The sequence below is a fragment of the Talpa occidentalis genome, unplaced genomic scaffold, assembly GCF_014898055.3.
Source record: "Talpa occidentalis isolate TD23 unplaced genomic scaffold, MPIMG_talOcc4v2.1 talOcc4.7, whole genome shotgun sequence".
Lineage (NCBI taxonomy): Eukaryota > Metazoa > Chordata > Mammalia > Eulipotyphla > Talpidae > Talpa > Talpa occidentalis.
In genome coordinates this window covers 93,141,226-93,158,956 of record NW_023605083.1, presented here as the reverse complement: position 1 = coordinate 93,158,956, position 17,731 = coordinate 93,141,226, and the positions used below count along the sequence as shown (strand labels likewise).

At 40.6% G+C, this 17,731-nt stretch overlaps 1 protein-coding gene across 2 annotated transcripts in view; it reads left to right on the top strand.

Annotated features, from left to right (window-relative positions):
• Nucleotides 1-17,731, top strand: part of STX8 (syntaxin 8) — a 235,922-nt gene that overhangs the window by 60,913 nt on the left and 157,278 nt on the right. Inside the window, exon 7 of one of the 2 annotated variants that reach the window (XM_037495211.2) lies at nt 13,277-13,361. The exons of the other annotated variant lie outside the window; for it this stretch is intronic. Within the exon in view, the coding sequence (XP_037351108.1) occupies nt 13,277-13,344 (68 nt within the window). The 3' untranslated portion in view covers nt 13,345-13,361. Of the gene's footprint in view, nt 1-13,276; nt 13,362-17,731 lie in introns of those variants that run through there. 2 annotated transcript variants of the gene reach the window in all.

Sequence of the window (17,731 nt, the reverse complement as noted above, 5' to 3'; positions counted from 1 at the left end):
ACAAAGGGGAGGGTAATTTAGTCCTTTCCCTAATAGTGCTAGGTGAATGCACTCATTTCTGTATTCACATATAATTTGCTTATTGGTCAATTCCTTCCTTGAATAACAATATTGGTAAGAAATAAGCTTGGCGGAAAATCTATCAGATCTATAATTTTTCTTTATCCCGAGAAAACAGCCTATTCAGTTAGTTGGACTAAAAAAGACCTCTAGCCACTGTAGAAGTGCAGGCCTAACACCTACCCATCATGTGATGTGCTTGGTTGAGTCAGCATGTAATCTCTGGGTAGATGGTTAAGAATTAATGGCACAGGGCCTCCCCGGTGGCGCAGTGGTTGAGCGCTGGGTTGTGAAGCTGCCTGCAGCCTCTGCAGCGCCGGTTTGATCCCCGGCTGCTCCCCGGCCACCGGAGGAGGGTCCCGCATGGCGCGCAGACCTCTCCTGCCGCCCGCTGCTCCCCTCAGCAGTGTACTTTGGTCCTTCTGCCTGCTCTGCTCCCTGCTCTGGCTCTGGTGAATTCTCTCACCCTCCCGTGCTTCTGACTGTACCCAGTGCTTGTATAAATAAATGGATAAATCTTTAAAAAAAAAAAAATTAAAAAAAAAAAAAGAATTAATGGCACATACTTTGGTGGGGAGACTTGCTGACTTCCTGGATGAAATCCCTAGACATTTTACCTGCATGAGCAATCATGGCAGCTTGTTCTAATCTTTTTTTTTTTTTTTTTAAATAATTTTATTTTATATATTTTTTACATCATTTTTAATTTTTGCACATTGTATGTATTTTCATCTTGGTTATAGTCCCCATACAATTCCCACCCCCTTGTTTTGATCCTACTTTCTCCTCTCCCCCCCGGCCCCTTGGACTGTGTCTCTGGTTTGTAGCTGCTTGTTGATTTTGATTAGTCTTTTTCCTGGTCCCTATTTTGTCTTTCCTTGAGTTCAGTGATTATACTTTGCTATGCATTAGAAACACCTAGGGAACTTTAGAAACACCTAAAGCCCCGGCCATACCTGTGTTGGTTTTCCATTGTTAGTATAACAAATTACCACAAACTTAGTGGCCTGAAACAACATAAACACATTAGCCTACGGTCCTACAGGTCAGAAGTCTGATCTGGGTCTCACTGCGCTAACACTAGAATATAAGAGCTGTATTCCCTTCTGGATACGGTAGGGGAGAATTCACTGCCTTTTGCTAGCTTCTGGAAACTGCCTGTATTTAGAGCTTTCTTGATTTGTGTCCCCTCCTCTATCTTGAAATCCAACAACAGATAATTGAGTCCTTCTCACATTGCATCACTGTGACCTCTAACCTCTGTCTCCCTCTTCTACTTCTAAGGACTGGGCTAACCCAGACTAATTTCCCTATTTGAGGTCTGCTGATTAGCAACCTTAACTCCATCTATAACCTTAATACCCCATGGCTGTGTAACCTAACATATTCCAGGGTGTCAGGGACTGGGGTGTAGACATCTGGGGTAGGATGTATTATTCTGCTTACCACAGTTCTTTATCCCAGTTAATTCAGAATCTCTAGGGTGGGGCCCAAGAATCAGTATTTTTTAAAGCTTCTCAGATGATCTCACTGTGCTGCCAAATTTGAGAACCAGTGCCTTTGTTGAATATGCTGAGAGAATGCTGTACCATTGCTTCGCATATAGTCACCTACAGATGTAAATCCCACACGTGCACGGAACTTTCATGTAGTTACATATATACACATCTGCCATGCTAGTCATAGCTGGAGATTCTTTCTTCTGATCACATGTATTTCCTCCATCCTTTCCACTTCTTCCTTTGTGCCTCCCCAGTCCCCTGTTTTCCAGACCTGGATGTGTACATGTGTACATAGCCAAACATGAAGTGTTTTTCCATTAGTTGCCCAGAAAAACTGGGTTTTCTCTGTAGTGGCCTCCCAGAGAGATGGTGGTTAGCTTGATGGTTTGCTTATGTGCACATTTGCTCTTCAGAAAGCGCATAGAGTCAGCCATTTTCTTTCCTAGGAACGGATAGTCTCTCTGAGGATACAAAACCATATCCCTGTCAGGACTGTAACCAACCTTTATTCCTTTTGTCAAAATCAAAAAGGCAATTTTATCTGTAGTTGTTGAGAGCAGGGTTGCAGTCCCTTCTGGAGTTTATTGTGACCTGAGTGTGTTGTGAGGAGTCGGGGGAAACTGGAGAAGCATTGCATTTTTGTTATAAATATGTCAATTTGATTTACTGACCTACTGAATCATTCTTTTTGGTTTTTAATTAAATAAAAGAAACAATAGGCCAAGATAATGGCCTTTTTGGAATCGAGTGTCAAAACCTTGGTAACAACATACATTGTACTTACAGCATAATCACAAAGCTGGAGGGTGGAATTACCAGTTTGAGATTTCAGTTTCTAGCCTTCTCATATAGAGTTAAAAAGGACCTGACCAGCACCAGTAATTACCCTGTTCATATGCCAGTGACTAACCCTAGTGAGGAAAAGGATTAGCAGTTAAGTGAAAACACCAGCGATAGGAGACCTAAATGTGCCCTGGATGTAGAGGGTGGGGAGCTGGTTAAGGTGGCAGCAGAGAGATCACCTCATGGAACCACAGAGTTTGGTGACCTTCAGTTCCACGTGAGTTATATGGGTAGCAGGGCATGAAGGGCTCACATCAGACAACTCAGATGCTGTTCCAGAATTAAGAGTTGTGTGGCCCTCAAATTTCTCAAAGTTCATGCTCAAGAGGGCAGGCCTTTTGAAAAGAACACTACAACAAGAAAAGCAGCAGAATTGATTTGTCTAAGTAGATGTTTCTCAGACCTACCTTTGGTGTTGATTTTTTTTTTTAATATTTTATTTATGCATACAAGAGCTGGGTTGTAGGCCAGAGGAGCAGGGGGTGAGAGAATTCACTAGAGACAGAGTAGGGAGCAGAACAGGTGGAGCTACTGAAATACACTTCTGAGGGGAGCAGCGGGCAAGACAGGAGAGATCTGCTGTGCCATGTGGGTCACCTCCCTGACTAGGGATCCAGCTCCTGCTTCAGAGGCTGCAGACAGCTTCATAGTGTTGAGACTTAACCCCTTGCGCCACCAGAGAGGTCCCATTGACCAAGTCTGCACATCAACACCAAGAAGTACACTTCTAAAGGATGAAAATGCATCGAGAACAGGTTGTTTCATGAATCTCTGCTAGTGTGTGTCACTCCTCCTTAATCTTTTTGATGTTCAAATATCCCAAGTTTGTCCAGTCCTTTTGCTGTCTCCCTTTCAATCTTTGAACATTCCCTTGCTTTCTGAAAGAAACCAAAGTAACCATTGTTTTTGATAGCAGCAATACTGGGGTTGTGGAGACAAGCATGTCCTCTGAAACAGCTGGAAATACAGTTGTGCTCCTTGAAGGACACAAAAATAATGAAAGATTTCATATGTATATCAGTGATTACCACTGCAAGTCAGTTAGTATTCATCCACAGAATTTTCATGTTGAAAGTTTCAGTAAGTTGTGGTGAGCTGAATAACATCCTTTAAAGATACCCACATCCTGATTCCTAGAATCATTCTAGAGATTCTAGAATGTTACCTTATATGGCAGAAGGAACTTGGCAGGGGTGTTAAATTAAGACTATTGAGATAAGAGATTTTCCTGGACTATGTGGTTGGGGACTGTATGTATAATTGTCCTTATAAAAGGGAGGCAGAGAGATTTGACATAGAAGGTATTGTGATGACTAAAACGAGATGCTGTGCTGCTGGCTTCAAAGATGAAGGAAGGGACCAAAAGCTTAGGGGTGCAAGGAATGCAATTCTTGAAGCTAGGAAAGGCAGGAAGTGACTTCCCCCCTCTAGCCTTTGGGGGGGGGGACACCTTGATTTCAATTAAACTGTTCCAGACTTCTGAATTCCACAACAGTAAGAGAATGAGTGTGTGTTGCTTAAAAACACTAGGTTTGTGATAATTGTTAGAATAGCAACAGGGAACAAATATAAGTAATAACTGTGTCTTTTTGCCAGTTGTCAGTGAATTCACATTAACTGTTCATGCTAAAAACTGTGTACTGAGTCCTCCATTGGTCAATAGCTCCTTTTGCCTCTTGAAGAGATTTCTTTACAGCAGACTTCACAGATGGAACTTGCAGTTCTGGCACCCTGGTCAACCTCTACTCAGCACACCTCAAACTGTTTTTATAGTCCTTTGATAACAAAATTTAGTCTTGGGCTGGTGAAATATGTGGACAAGTTGGTGAAGGTATCTTTTTGTGGATAATCTGGCATCAGAATATCACATGATATTCTGGCAAGTTGATTTTAGGTGATATGCAGAGAAACAATTTACATTTTCATGATTGTATATTTCAGTGTGTGCTTAGAAATAAAAATGACTAACATTTGAAACCTGTGATTTCACAGCAATATAAAATTTTCTTATTCAATTAACTTGTGTAAGTAAAAAAAAAAAAAAAACAGTTGACAGAGAAAAACATCAGGCACAGATGGTACAGTGAATCATGGACCTGGCAAGCAAATTCTGCAGGTGGTGTTTGAAATGCTGACATTTGGGACATACCACTGTAAGAAGACTCTTTGTTAAAGTCTAGGATGTTAGAGAATACTTACTTCGTTCTGGGCCTCACCCTAGTAGGGTGCTCTGTGATTTAATGCATGGCGCTCCTGGTGGTGAGATCACATATTAGACAAATAAAGGGTTACAAGCTGCTGCAACACTGCCTTCTGGCACTGTCACCTTCTCACTATGTAAAGGGGTAACTGGCCAGAATGATATTGTGTGATGCTGCATCCCTAGAACTTGCTCTTTGAAGGAAGCAAGGTGGGCAGAAACTGCTTTCCTTTAGAGGCAACATATTGTAAAATGACTTAGGGTATGGGGAGTTCCTGTCACTTGGTGGTATCCTCTGAGCAGGGAGCTACCCCCAACCATCTCCTTGAGCTGTGTCACAGGAGAGCTGTGCCCAGGACATTAAGTGCACTTCCTGTGGCATCAGGCACTTTACAGGGACAAGCAAGCTTTTATGAATTGACAGGAATCTAACTCATCATCCCCCAAGCTTGGAGTACAGACATGTAAATGTCAGGCAGGGAAACAATTTTCTCTGAGTGGCTGTGCAGGTCTGATTCACATTTCCTTTATTGAGATTCCATTCAGTGGCCTTTGACCAACTGCTAGGATTAGTGGAGTGACTTCTCAAGTCTGTGTTTCATTCATAAAGAAATTTGTGAGTTTATTTAGTCTCAGAATCTTAGGATGGAAAGTTTATGAGGTCAGTCCCTTCCCTTACCATACCCTCTGGCATCTTTTCATCTTTCAGTCATCTCTGACCTATGGTTGTCATCCGCTTTTTCCTCTAAGATCTTCCTGGAAAGCATCATAAATTCTCTTGATGTGTAAAATCAGCAGCAGCAGCTGCAGCAAAATCACCTTTCTTCTGTCCACAGAAGACATAAGTTCGAACATTTCACCAACTGGCTCCATAACTTTCCTTTATCTAGATTAAATAAACTTTCTTTGCCTAATAAGAAAAGATCTTATTAGATGTGATAAGTTCTTTTCCCTAAATCTAAAGTAATTTCTTCTTCCCATACTACATTCTTCATCCAGTAAATATTGAGTGCCTATTCTGTGCTAAACCCTGTGCTAGGACACATGTACAAACATGGTCAAAAGACATGACTCCTGCCCTCATGGAACTTTCATTATAGTCACAGAGGCAAATGTTAGACAACTCACAGATACCTGATTAGAGACCTAGATGAGTAACACATGGGAACTACTAGAACACAGAATAGGAAAGCCTGACGTGCTATAGGATGGCAAAGCCTTCCCTTAGGAAATAATACTTGAACAGAGATTTGAAAGAAGAGGGAGCAGCATGTGCAAAGGCCCTTTAAAAGAGAGGCACATAACATGGTGGTATTTTTTTCAAATTGTGGGTGTTATCAAGGAAAAGACCACCATGTGGGAGAAGGTCGATGTCCCCAGAATCCAGAAAGCATGAGAGATGAGAAGGAAAGCAAGCTGGAGGGGAAGGCATTATGGTGTAGGGGTAACCACCCACCTATACTATGCAGTGACCAAAACACCCATCAGGTTATGTTCCTAGTATGTAAAATGACTCAGTTTTCTACTTTATCAGTCCCTTAATTTTGTCTGTATAATCTACTTAAGAGAAATAGATTTTATTTTATTTTTTTTTATCTTAAATTTTATTTTTATATTCCCCCATACAATTGCAAACGCCCCATTCTGACCCCAATCCTTCCCCTCCCGCCCCCCACCCCCCAAAAAGTGTCTCTGGTTCATAGTTTTTTGTTGATTTTGATTTTCACTTTCTTATATTCATTTTCCTGGTCCCTTATTTAAGTTTTCTAGATTCCTGCTATGAGTGAGACCATCCGGTATTTTTCTTTTTCTTTTTGGCTTATTTCGCTGAGCATGATCCCTTCCAGCGCCATCCATGTTGCTGCAAATTGCATGTGTTTATCTTTTTTGAATGCTGAGTAATATTCCATGGTATATATGTACCACATCTTCTTGATCCAGTCATCTACTTTTGGGCATTTGGGTTGTTTCCAAAGCTTAGCTATTGTAAACAGTGCTGCTATAAACATAGGGGTGCAGGTGCTCTTTGGAATTGATGTTTCTGTGTCCTTTGGGTAAATACCTAGAAGTGGAATTGCTGGATCATATGGAAGCTCTATGTTTAGTAGGTCCAGAAATCTCCACACAGCTCTCCATAGTGGTTGGACCAGTTTGCACTCCCACCAACAGTGCAGAAGAGTTCCTTTTTCTCCACATCCTTGCCAACATTTGTTGTTGCTAGTTTTTTTAATATGTGCCATTCTCACTGGTGTGAGATGGTATCTCATGGTAGTTTTGATTTGCATGAGAAATAGATTTTAGATCTAAATCTAGAGCCATATGTATAGATCTATATCTGCATTTTTTGCATTGTGCCATAACATTTAACACATCTAAACTTAGCGTGTTTAACCAGTAGACAATGGAAGTTTTATTCATTCAACAATTTCTTTTTAGTATCAGCTATAGGTGCAGCCCCTTAGACAGTGAAACATCAATAACAACAAAAAAACAAGATCCCTTCCTTTGCTGACCTTATAGTCTAGCTGGGGGAGACAGACATTAAACACATACACCCCTAAACCAGGGTATTTTTTCAAATTGTAAGGTGTTATCAAGGAAACGACCAGCCTTCCATGCAGGATTGACAGGAGGACAAATTGTGAATGGTGACTGAGGTTTCCAGAATGGGCCCAAATTGGCTGGTGAAGGGGTGTTGGGCAGGTGAGGCATTCCAAGGAGAGCAAGGTCATCTCCTGAGAACTTTGTACGTTTGAAAAAATAAAAGGAGAAATTTTGTAACTAAGAAAGAATGAGTAATGAGGAGAATGTACCAGGACCAAGTTGTGGAGGGATTTGAAGCTAGGACTGAGAGAACTTCATAGTATAAACACCTAGTAGGCCCTGAAAATTACAGAGAATGTATATTTTTGTGGGAAGGAATCTGGCTTTTTTTTTTTTTTTTTTTTTAGCCACAATCAACAATCTTGGTCAGGAAACAGTTATGTCAATGGTAATTTTGAAAGGATTTTGACTCCATGCTAATTTATACTGTTACTTCTTTTCAAATATACAAGAGGCTATCAATCCTCCTTCAAATAGCTCTTTACACTCACAAATACTGATATTTAATGCTTTTATTACAATTTAGTTCATTACATTTTATAATAATTTGTCATTGATTTTTCTTATAACCCATTGTTTCAAAGTTTTCAATTGTATGCATTTTTAAACCATCTTTTTAATTGTTGGTTATCTGATTGAATTGCACAGGGTTATAGAATTACATGGTGTGTGATACCAGTTCTTCTGAACTTGTTAAGATCATTGCTGTGTTTCAATAATAGTAACTACTTTGTATGTCCCTGATGAGACTGTGTGGTCTTCATTTTGGGGAGACAGGACTTTATATGCACTATTAGATGAGGCTTGTTAAGTCCATTGTTCCCATCTTACCTGTCTTTTCTGCCTTTCTGCTTCCTCTGTCAGCTTCTGAAAGAAGTGTAATAAAGTCTCCCTAATTGCTGATGATTGGCAATTTTCCCATGTAATTGGCTGAATTTTCTATTTCATAAAATTCAGAGAAAAGTTACTAGGTGCATATATGAACATGATTATTTTATCTATTTTTATTTGGTTATGTATTTTTGTCATTATGGAAATGTTTATCTTTATTGTTTTTCCTCTTTACATCTATAAATGTGATATTAACATTATTCCCTAGATTTTGGTTAGTATTTACATAGCATAGCGATTCTCAAACTAGGCCCCTTGTAGTCTTAAAATAAGTTGACCCTGGGCCTCCCCTGGTGGCGCAGTGGTTGAGCACTGGGCTGCGAAGCTGCCCGCAGCCTCTGCAGCGCTGGCTCGATCCCCGCCCACCGGCGAGGGTCCCGCATGGCGCGCAGACCTCTCCTGCCACCCACTGCTCCCCTCAGCAGTGTACTTCGGTCCTTCTGCTTGTTCTGTTCCCCGCTCTGGCTCTGGTGAATTCTCTTACCCTCCCGTGCTTCTGACGGTACCCAGTACTTGTAGAAATAAATAAATAAATCTTAAAAAAAATTAAAAAAAAAAAAAAAATAAGTTGACCCTTCCTAAGAACTTTTGTTTATGTGGGTTATATATACCAGTACTAACTGTATTAAAAATTGAAAACAATTTAAAAATATTAATTCATCTAAAAATAACAATAATACATTTTTGCATATTAACATCAATAACTTAATTTTTTGAAAAATAGCCCCCAAATATAAGTAACTTAAAATAGCAAATGCTTATTACTTTTTTCCCCCATACTTCAATACATATTCATTGTGTGTCACTGGTGGTCATGGTTACAGACAATTCCTGGCTGATAGAATAGCCATCATTTCCAACATTGCTAGTCATGTGTCAGAGAGTAAGAGCTCTAGTGGACTTTGTTTCTGCAATTAAATGCTGCAGCCCAGAAGTGCCATGTCAATTTCATTCACAGCTTGCTGGTCAGAGTCATTCATGTGCCTCCCGCCAGCCTCCAGGAGGAGTAATCTGACCAAGATGTCTGGTTGGGGCTGAGAGAGACCAAATACTTGTTGAACAGCATCAATGAATAGCACAGGCATGGGGAATGATATGTAGCAGTTAAGAGCCACACTACCTCTGAGTCTTACTAGCTGTGCACCTTGAGCAAGTGACTTTCTCTATCCTAACTTTTGCATCTATAAAATGGAGATTTTAATGTCTATTTGATAGGGTTGTTATGAAGATGAAATGAGTCCAGATGTGTAAAGCTCTTAGAACCGTGCTTCACACATTGTAAGCACCCAAAGTGTTTTCCTTCATTAACTGTCTATACAGTGCAGACTTTTTGTCAAGATAGTAGACTGAGTTGATAGGAGAGTCCCCCTTCACTCCCTTTTCCAAACACATGGAAATGTTAGGTGAAACTTTTTTTTAAAAATTGTTTTATGATTCTTAGCTGAGCTCTAAAGCAAGAAAGGGAGTTGTCCGAGTATCATAAACGAAGGTGCTAACCCATAGCGGTGAGTAGAATTGAAGCCTTGTGGCCCTCAGAACTGAACCAGATGTGTACTTTAGGGACTGGTGTGTTAACACCCGTGCAGAGGTAGGAACTGGGGTTATGCATTGTGAGGGACTGAAAGTGGACTCTCCATAGAAAGCCAGGAGCTGGGAAATGGCGATTTTATGGGAAAACTAATTTCCCCCACCCCCACCCAAGAACAAGTTGCTCAGTTAGGCCACCCACCTTGGCCACACCAACCCTTATATGTTTAACATGCGTACCTAAGTTTACATTTTCTAACAGAGTCTAAAGCAAATAAATATCTCTGGATATATCAAGTTTAGATTCTTAAACTTTCCTTTAAACTCCTTGTCTTTCATGTTCTTTTATACTGAAATCCCCCCTTTTCCTACATAAGTATTTTATTTAGATTTACTAACATGTTTTACTGATTTCTATTATAATTGTTGGATCCATTCTATTACTCAGTTCTTCTAATTGATATTTTTTTAATTTTGAGAACTGTACTTTTAAACACCATTAAGCTTTAATGCTCAAAATTGCTTTTTTCCACAGAAGTATTGTTTTTAAGGTTGTAAAATCTTTTAAATCTCTGAATGGTATTAGTTAGAACTTTAAAATTTTCCTTATGCTCCTTGTATTATTTTGTTTCCTCCGGGTAAGTTTTGGTTTGTTCATCTCAGTCTTTCTCTTTCATGCTGTTATGGGCTGAATTATTTCCCCTCAAAATTCCTATGTTGAAGCCATAACTCCCAGAACCTCAGAATGTGACTGTATTTGGAGATAGGGTCTTTAAAGATGTAATTAAGTTAAAATGAGGTCATTAGGGTGGTCCTTAACCCAATATGACTGGTGTTCTTCTAAGAGAAGAAGTGGGGACAGAGACACACACAGAGGGAGCACCATGTGAAGACTTAGAGAGAAGACGATCGCTTAGAAGCCCAGGAAGGAAGCCTGAGAAGAAAACAGTCACGTAGGCACCTTGATCTCAGGCTCCAGCCTCTAGCATTGTGAGAAAATCAGTTTCTGTTGTTAATGCTGCCCAGTCTTGGTACTTTGTTGTGCCAGCCCTAGCAAACTGTACACATCCTGTGGGCATTTCCTTACCTAGTTAGTTTCCATTGACTTTATATTAATGAGGAATGGCGTATAGATACCTGACATAGGGTTTCTTTGCATTTATATAGGTTTATTGACTTCGAATCTTTCTTGGCTGGAGAGATTGGCTGTGTACTCTGTAAAGGGGTAGGGTATACCGACAAGCAGGTTCCCCTTTAGGGTACACAGTTAGGTAGAGGAGGACACAAGCAGATTAAGTACCTTTGCTATAGATTTCATCCCAAGATTACTAAGGAGAGGGGAACTTTTACCTGGGGGTGACATCTTTTGTATATTTTCTTTTCTACCATGTCTATGCTGGAGCTTTTTGACTTATTCGCTAGCCTGGACACCGACATCATAGGTACTTCCCAGACAGCCTCTCTGGAGAGAGCTGTTTTGGAGGGGTGGAGGGTGGAGGTTGGCCAGCTATGACAAACGCTGTATTCTACAGTCTATACAGGACAGGGACCAACTGGTTTAGCAGCTCCTTAGACAACTCTCCAATCCAGTGTCCTGATTCCTGACTTACAGCCACTTTTGTGGTTCCCAGTAGCCATTGACTCCAAGCTTGGATGGAGTCTTTCCAGGGCTCTGGCAGGAAGAAATAACTATTGGTAGCTCTGATCATCTCTTTCAGGTTGCCTTCCTCCCCACCCCCATTTCTGGTTTATTTGCCAAGATAGTCCCACCTATCTGCTTTAAAAACAAACAAACAAAAATATCCCTTCAAAATGACTTCTTCACTAATAGCACTCCTTTGTATTTTCAGTGTCACCACAAATTTATTCTTTAAAAAATATTTATTTGCATTTCATTGTGCTCTGGGAAGGGAGGAGACAGCCATGTATGTGTATTCTTCTGCCTTGAGCTCAAAGTCTCTCATGTACATTTGTTTTTACAAGGTTACAGTATCTATGGAAACAGTTTTGCTGAACAGCTAGTGTTCTAGAAGCTTCCGCTAGGCAAGTTTTTCATGTAGTCTGTGAAAATTGCTTTCTAGAGTTTCTGTTGAGTGATACCTTCAAGTTATCATTCAATGTGTTTATATATAAATTTGCCTAAAGATAAGACAGTAGAATTAGAGATGGGGAATAAGGTAGTTATTAAATACTTAACGAATATGAAATTATTTCTTTATCAGAACACTCAGTATTCATCTCTAGGAAGGGACTGGTTTATAATAATGGGGACTGCTGGGGGAAAGATGGACAATTGTCTAACACCAACTGGGTGTCCAGTAATTTAATTCAGTTCTGACATTACCTACCTGGAGTTAGCTTCAGACTCCACAGATTTGAGGGCTCAGTCCTGACAAGACTGTCCTTACTTGTAATACCAGCTGCACATCCCAAAGACTCTAAGCACTTCTGCCCTCCAGCTGGTTAGCAATACAGGGTTCCCATAACCTCCCTTCAGGATTCAGTATTGAAATAGAATCACCACAGAACTCAGAAAAGCATTGTACTTAGCAATTGCAGTTTTGTGATAAAGGATATAGCCAAATGAAAGAGGGACATAGGGCAGGGTCCTGGAGTAAAAGGGCAAGGTCTTGGAGGGTGGGGAGGCACACACCTTCCATGCTGTCTCCAAGCATGCCACCTTCCCAGAACACGGATGTGCTCCCCAACCCGAAAGCTCCATGAACCTCATTGTTAAAGAATTTTTCTTGAGATGTCATTACATAGGCATGGCTGATTAAATCACTGGCTGTGGGAAAACACAAATTCTTTGAATTTGCTGACTACGCAAAAAAGATACTCAGATATTTGCACAGTGTGTTTCATATGGCTTTGCTTCTAGCTGAAACTCTGACGATAAGTTTGACCCACTTTGAGACACAAAGACTCTTTTCCCTTCTGTCCTAGTGTCTCCTTTACCATCTCCCTCCCCGTTTTAAAGATTCATATCTTGGTCTTCAGCCAGGCACTATCTCCAGACTTAGAGGCCATCTGAGGAGAAAGAAGCAAGGATTTTCCAAGGGAAAAGTTGTAGAAACTTTTCAAAGGAAAGGGCATTTATGTTTAGGCCCTAGGAGAACTACCCCATGTGATTCATCAGGCTTTCCTACCCCTAAACTTCACCACAGTTCCTATTTGACTTCCAAGAGGGAGGCTGTCAGGTCAGCTGAAGCAGATGACCTGGAGAATGAATGACAAAAAGCAAGCCAAAATGAGCGACCAAAGAGCACCTCAAAGGAAAGGCTAAGTGATCACAGATGCAAAGAACAGGTCACACTAGAGGTTCCACCTCCCACCACTTTGGGCCAATAATAATGTTCTTTCTCTTCAGTGCCTTTGAAGGAAGGGGAACATGGAACCCTCCTTGAAAGTCATGTCTGTGGTCTCCAAGTCCACTCCCAGTTTGATGCCATTTGCAGGATTCACAGGACTCATCATATACTTGTTTACTCACTATAAGTGATAACCTTCACGTCAATATTTGTGATGCTTTTGCAGTTATTTATGAGAATGTATAAAGAGATGAAAATTTTGAATCATTCATTGTGCACATTCCCAGTCAAGGTCGAACAAGGCAGTGCTCTTTGCCTTTTTGTTTTTGCTCTCACAGAGGGAAGATCAAAGGATGGAGCCTCCTGCTCTGAGGCCAGTTGGATGGGATTTGAATCCCAACTCTGAAAACTGTTAGTAGGTGATCTCAGGCGTGATGTGTGAGTTGTGTATGTGCATGCATTCATACTTCCTTTAGAAGCAACAGCTTTGCATTAGATAAACCATTGCTCATGATGACTTCATGGAACATAACTACTGAGTAACAAGTACCTATCTTCTCTAGTTAAATTCATGGTTATAAGTTATTACAGCAAAAGGATACAGAGCAAAATCAGCAAAGAGTAAAGGAACTGGGGTCAAAATCGGGGGGAAACCAGGGGTAAGCCTCGAAAGGGCCTTGTCCAGTGTAGTCACACAGGATGTCCCCAATGCTGAGTTGTCATCCCGCCTGTAAAATGTTGCCAACCAGGGAAGCTCATTAGATACTCAAGGCCTAATTAGATTTTTTGAGAATATTGGTCAGAAAGGCACACATTTTCAAATTGCAGACTCCCCAAAGGAAAGCAGGTGTTCTATATAAACCATATTGTTTGTGCAGTGCAGGAACAGAGGCCATGCTTAACAGTTAACGGTGGGAGCTCTCCCTAAATCAAAGTTCTCATATGCTGCCCGAGGCTGACTTTGTATGCGGGCCTTTCTAGGATGGGAAAAGGCAGTTTGGCCTGCTGTGTTAACTTTTCTCAGAACAGAGGCCCACACGGAATGACTTATTTTTCATGTTACTTTTCTCTGATAGGCGCATCTGTCCGAAATAACACTTGATTCTGCAGAAAAGGAGTGTGATCTGCAGAAGGGAAGGGAGACAGAAAGAAAGTGAAAGCTAGTGATGACAAAACTTAGCTCTTCACAGTTTCATCCAGAATATTTGAAGGCCACAACTGTTATTGAGGAGGACCTTTAGCTAAGCTTGGCTTCTCTTTAGGAGTCTCAGAGAATGTTCTTCTAAAAATGGAAGTTGTTTGGCATAGGGGGTGGTGAAAAGGATTGAAGAACTTTGGTAATAAAAACCAAAGCAGCAGGAAGGAAGTGGTCTGATTGGAACCAAGTGCTTTTACGCAGGGAAAGACAACATAAGAAAGGAACTGAAGTTGCTGAGCAGTAGTTTCAATTGATTTAGAATCTTAAAGAAGCTTGAGCAGGAAGGTGGTCTTAGTTTATTTTGGGGAGGGACATGATGTTCTCTTTCCATCTGGATAGTCCTGCCAGAGAATAAAAAACATTTCAGTGCTTAGAGAAAACATTTTAAATGTGTTGATAATGATGTTTTATTTTTATTATTATTGTTTTAGCCATTTTTAAATGGTAATTTTGGGAATGGGATTGACATCAAAGATAAAGTAGTTCATTCAACCATTTTGGTTAATTTGAAATTCATAAACACAACTTAAAAAATTTTTTATGTACTAGTGAATTAACTAGTCATGTGGAGTGTGTTTTTAACCAACCTTTGAGTTTATTTCAGGGGTAGGTATTGTGTACTTACGTAAGTGAATTTAGGAGACTTCACTGTGTTTCTGTGCTCCTTCGAGTCATCTGGGTTAGGATAATTTGAGGTCCTGTATATAGAAGTGACCCTCATTTCTGTTTCTGGGTTCTCTCCTAACTCATGTCAGATTCGTGCCACTAAACTCAGTCTAAGCTTGGACAATCTCGAGGGTGGGGTTAAGATGCATTCTCGTTTATTATTTTGCCATTCAATCAAAGAGTAGCCATTTTTGTTATGTTTTATTTTCAGAGAAAATATTCTGAAATATACTTTTTCTTATCACAGATGGGAAGCCTAAGAAGAAATAAGTAGTTATGTTTATAGGAGATGTTTAGAGTGGGTTCATGAAAAGTTTGGGCTTGAGGCAGTGGTTAGTGATGATTACATTATATTTTCATCTTATATCACTTGTATATAGTTTGGCCTCAGTTTTCCATGTAAAGGAAGAGAAAGAGACAACATCTTCATGGGTGAATGTGTTTTTGTAGGTGTGTGCACACGTGTTCATGAGAGAGACAAAGAGACAGACAGACAGAGAGTCTAGATTTGAATAGCAATATGGCTGATGGCCCAGATTCATAGTATATTAGAGCACTTAGTAGCAATATTATTCACCCTACAGAAAGGAATTTGTAAGCTGACCAGGTGCCCCAACCTTCCTCTCTTGTTCTGTTGTAATTCTTTACCTGTTGGGATAATGCAAAAGACCAGTCCAAGATGACCTGCTCAGTCTTTTTTGCAGGTTGAATTTTAAAGACCCCGTGGAGTATAGTTAATATAGATGAAGTAAAATACCAGGATCTTTATGAAAGCTTTCTTTCAACCATCTGGCTTATTAATTTGTGCTACTTACTTTAAAAGTTGAACTTCTTTGTCTTATCTAGGGGGACATTGAGTCATGGGTTAGATTCTCTTTGGAGCAGACTCAGGAGAGAGTTTGCCGTGCAGGGTATGTCTTAGGAAGTACCTATGGGGTCAACACCTGTGGGAGGGAAGCCACAGAAGCAACATGGGCAGAGGGAGAAGCTGAGCTTGACAACAACCTCAGCCAACCCCATGGGGCACTTTGAAGTGGAAATGGCTTGTCAGTTGGCCCATATTGAATTCATAGCTAGGCCTTTATAGCCACATCTTGATTAGTCATTACATATGGAGTGCCCTGAAAATAGCATGATGTTGGGCAAGACCGCTCTATACCCTTAAGACAGTGCCTAAGGAGGCAGCCAGCCAGAGACAAGCTGCTAACAGCTTTCATAGTACAATAGTTGGGACAAAGTGTCCTTTGAAGGGGGAACAGGAAGGCACATCTCCATTAGGTCCACCCACATTGGATCACTTTTAAGCATATGAAAATTGTTAAATCTCCGGAATAAGAAAGCACAAGGCATTGTGATGACAATCATAATGAACAATTATTGAGCGCTTACTATGTGCTAGGCATTGTGCTAGGAATCTGTCATACTCTATTTGCGCTTAAATTGCTTTATATAGAATTTGAATAGCTAGTAAATGGCTAATACTTATTCCCACCTCCTATATTCAAATGTCAAAATGTTAGGCCTTCTCAGCAGCCAAAATGTCTTTCCTCTTGGGAGTAGAACTTACAGTATCTCCCCAGGTGATTAATGTAGTCTACTCGTTGGAAATAAGTGCACCCCACCTGTTTTCCAAGACCGTGCTGCACAGCCCGGCCCTGTTCACATTGTAATACTTCTTCCATGTCATGTTCCCACGCCTTTTATTTTTGTTTCTGGACCTTTACTATGAATATCAGGGCATGAGAAAGGGGGAAAGAATATTGAGTAGAGTGGTTGTTGGTTAAGAACAAAGGCTTGGGAACTGAACAGATGCCCCCCACTTACCCATTCTCTAGCTCTGTAACCAAGAGCGGTTTACTTCATCTCTCCAAGGTCATTGCCCATGTGTGCACCAGGGATGACAACACCCACCTTATGGGCTGTGAGGATTAAATTAATGGGAGCATCAACTTAACGTGGTGCTTCGTGTGGTGACTGCCCCACGTTAAGCCCTGGAAGTCCTCTGTAAATGGCAGCTCTTGTGTGGTGTTATAGGCTCAGATACTGCTGAGCACTGTTGCATTTCTCATACCCTGTGATGACAGGCGTGCTGCTTGAAGAAATGTTTGAACTCGCCTTTTTGAAAGTTCAGTTTCTCCAGGTGATCCTGCACACCTGTGATACGGCTGATCTCAGGGTATAAATTTCTCCAGCGCACAAAATTTCCTTTTCACCACGCACAATTCATTTCTGATATTAGTCACTGAACTTGGAACCTTCTGGTTTTGATTGGCTAGTCAGGGTTCACTGAGGCAAATTCTTTCCTGAGATTGCTCCATATGTTCAGGAAAGGGAGTGTTTGTGAGCTGCTCAGGCAGTAATGTAGACACGAAGCCAGAAGACAGCAGTGTGTTGCCATTTTCAGCTACTCCCAGTGGACAACTGGGCAGGATGATTAATATTTTAGCATCTTTGTTCTTTCTGTTTAGTTATAACACTAGAGCTGTTTAAATCACTCTGAAAATAACATGCCTGACATTTCTCCCGCTTAAAAAAAAAACAAAACTGAAGTAATAATCCTCTGCCTATTACTGAGGAAGTGTTTTTGGTAAGAAAGGAGAGAAAATTGAATGACTTAGGGGAGAAGAATAATTCTAAATAGCTTCGTGGTGGAGAATACATTAAAACCGAAAAAGCCCAAAAGCATGACCAAAAGTGTGTATTTAAGAGGCTGAGATTGGCATCAGAGGGCACTTATGTTCTGTCGTTGGTCCCTGTGTCTGGCTACCACACTTGATTTGGACATTTATTATGTGCCTACTTCTGCCACACTTCACTTAAGACCCACACTTGAGAATTTTCAGCACTTGGAGCCCTCTAAGGACTAAGTCATGCACTTAGTAAGTACTGGAGACCAGAGATCTTAGTTTGATTTCATATTTAAATCGTC